Raw genomic sequence first — 1,429 nt, forward strand, 5'->3', positions numbered from 1 at the left:
GGCAACGTGCAGCGCAACGTGGGCAGCCTCTTCGACCTGGCCCGCATGAGCGTGGCCGAGCTCACGCCCCTCCTCGGCGCCGCCGGCGCGCAGGCCCTCCACCACTTCTTCCACCACCAAAAGTAAGTCTTTATAACAACTTCTCAAGAAGGCGATGACGGTGTGATGTTATGATGGTGTTGTGTTGTTACTGCTATGTTAGCCAAGAAGCTCAACCAATACCGCGGGCGCGGTAACGAGCTCCGGTTCTTGGTTTCTTCTTGACCGGTTGTGTAAAGATTTCATCTTTATTAGAACAGACAGAGACAGACAGAAAAGATGGACGCGAAGGCCAAGCTGCACGAACAGAAGAAGCAGAAGTCGCTCAAGAGGCAGCGTAAGCGAGATGAGGACGCGCACGGCAAGAACAAGCGTGCGAGGATCGGAGATGGAAGCGGAGGCAAGGTGAAGAAGCCCAAGAGCCCCGATTTCCTCGTCAAGTCCTTCCGTCTCGGTGCCAAGGCCTGGGCCGCCGCTGCCGTACCTCCCCCCCAATCCCCCCACCCACCCGCATTCATCTTCTCTTTTTAATCGCAGCGATTTGTCGGAGATGTGCATATTTCTGCGATTTCTGGTTTACGTGATTTTACGCGATTTTGGATTTACGTCAATCATTTATTTACCATTTATTTACTTGTTGAATTGTTGTGGGCTCGAGCAGGATTTGAAGATTCAGGTGAAGATCTTCTCGACCAAGGAGCCGCCGGTGTTCGAGGTGCGCGCGGACCGCAAGGGCAAGGGCCAGCGCGAGCGGCTGGTGGCCGAGCTCGAGGCCATCCCGACCTTCGACTTCGCCGCCGTCGACGAGCTACTGGTCATCACCTGCGCCGTCCCGCGCGACTCGCTCGCGCTCGAGCGCGCCTCTGGTGCGGAAGCGGCCGGCGGGTGGACCGAAGTCCCGCTGGGCGAGGAGGTGCTCGGCAAGAAGAAGGACGACAAGAAGAAGACGACGACGAAGAAGAAGGGCAGCAAGAAGGAGGAGGAGGAGATGGAGGAAGCGGAGGATGGTGGTGATGATGAGCAGAAGATCAACCTCGAGATGCGCATCGCGGGCGACGCGGTCAAGCGCGAAAGAGTGAAGGCCGCCTTCCTGGTGGCTCTGGCCAAGGCCAAGGAGGCCGCTATCAAGGGTACGACACACGACACGCACCCACGCACCGCACACGCCGCACACGATCTGTCTGACTTGTATCGCGCACACAGAGGTCGAGCTGGACAGGGGCTCTGACGATGAGGATGATGAGGACGACGACGACGAAGACGACGATGACGACATCGACGAAGCCGAGGAGGCCTACCTCGAGGCCCTCAAGAACAAGGCCCTCAAGCGGGACGGCAGCGAAGGCGCCGCCGACAGCGGCCTCAGCGGCCGTGGTCGTGGTGGTCGGGG

At 59.1% G+C, this 1,429-nt stretch overlaps 1 protein-coding gene across 1 annotated transcript in view; it reads left to right on the forward strand.

Annotated features, from left to right (window-relative positions):
• Positions 1-318: 318 nt before the first annotated feature.
• The window catches only part of ACA1_092580 (uncharacterized protein), a gene marked incomplete at both ends in the record, with an annotated part of 1,174 nt that continues 63 nt past the window's right edge, over positions 319-1,429 (forward strand). The window contains 3 exons of the mRNA XM_004334690.1: positions 319-519; positions 701-1,169; positions 1,243-1,410. Coding sequence (XP_004334738.1) covers positions 319-519; positions 701-1,169; positions 1,243-1,410 — 838 coding nt within the window. The remainder of the gene's footprint in view (positions 520-700; positions 1,170-1,242; positions 1,411-1,429) is intronic.

Source organism: Acanthamoeba castellanii (genome assembly GCF_000313135.1).
Source record: "Acanthamoeba castellanii str. Neff unplaced genomic scaffold scf7180000084645, whole genome shotgun sequence".
NCBI lineage: Eukaryota > Discosea > Longamoebia > Acanthamoebidae > Acanthamoeba > Acanthamoeba castellanii.